Raw genomic sequence first — 866 nt, 5'->3', positions numbered from 1 at the left:
TTGTGTATGCAGTGAGATAGTGGGCATGGATGAAAAATAACTGTGAAGCTTTATTCAGAATTACCTACGAGGTCATTCTAGCTGTCTTCTGCCTCCGCAGGGTCCCTCCAGCTCTCCGTCCCTCTAGCTCTTCCTGTGCTAACTGCCTGCGCCTTAGGGTGCGCAAAGCCAAAGGACTGGTTGGGACCTGCCTTGGTGATCCCATGGCATCCCCCAGAACCGTAACTGTCGTGGCTCTCTCAGTGGCCCTGGGACTCTTCTTTGTTTTCATGGGAACTATCAAGTTGACCCCCAGGCTCAGCAAGGATGCCCACAGTGAGATGAAGCGTGCTTACAAGAGCTATGTCCGAGCCCTCCCTCTGCTGAAGAAAATGGGGATCGATTCCATTGTCCTCCGCGAAAGCATTGGTGCTCTTGAGGTGGTCTGTGGCATTGTCATGACCCTGGTGCCTGGGCGTCCCAAAGATGTGGCCAATTTCTTCCTACTCTTGCTGGTGTTGGCTGTACTCTTCTTCCATCAGCTAGTTGGTGATCCTCTCAAACGCTATGCCCATGCTCTGGTGTTTGGAATGCTGCTTACCTGCCGCCTGTTGATTGCCTGCAAGCCGGAAGACCCGTCTTCTGAAAAGAAGCCCTCACCACCACCAGGGCAAGCGGGGAATGTCGAGAATGCAGAGGAGCAGTCCTCCTTATATGAGAAGGCCCCTCAGGGCAAAATGAAGTTGTCATAGGAAAGCAAAAGTGCAAAAAGTGGACCTTCCAGGCAGTTGCCTCCATGACACCCAGGAAGATGCCAGTGTGTGTTTTTCATTTGATTTATGTTGAGAGAACGGGAAAAATAGAATCTGCAAGTTAATGGCCCGATT

General features: G+C 51.4%; 1 protein-coding gene across 1 annotated transcript; it reads left to right on the top strand.

Moving 5' to 3' along the window:
- Positions 1-102: 102 nt before the first annotated feature.
- LOC115284813 (transmembrane protein 35A-like) lies at positions 103-856 on the top strand. Its single transcript, XM_029931297.1, has one exon. The coding sequence runs from the start codon at positions 204-206 to the stop codon at positions 729-731; it is 528 nt and encodes a 175-aa protein (XP_029787157.1). The 5' UTR covers positions 103-203; the 3' UTR covers positions 732-856.
- Positions 857-866: the final 10 nt, after the last annotated feature.

The sequence above is a fragment of the Suricata suricatta genome, unplaced genomic scaffold (genome assembly GCF_006229205.1).
Source record: "Suricata suricatta isolate VVHF042 unplaced genomic scaffold, meerkat_22Aug2017_6uvM2_HiC HiC_scaffold_21024, whole genome shotgun sequence".
Lineage (NCBI taxonomy): Eukaryota > Metazoa > Chordata > Mammalia > Carnivora > Herpestidae > Suricata > Suricata suricatta.
Note: the sequence above shows the minus strand (reverse complement) of the source record. Positions and strands in the feature narration are given on the sequence as shown.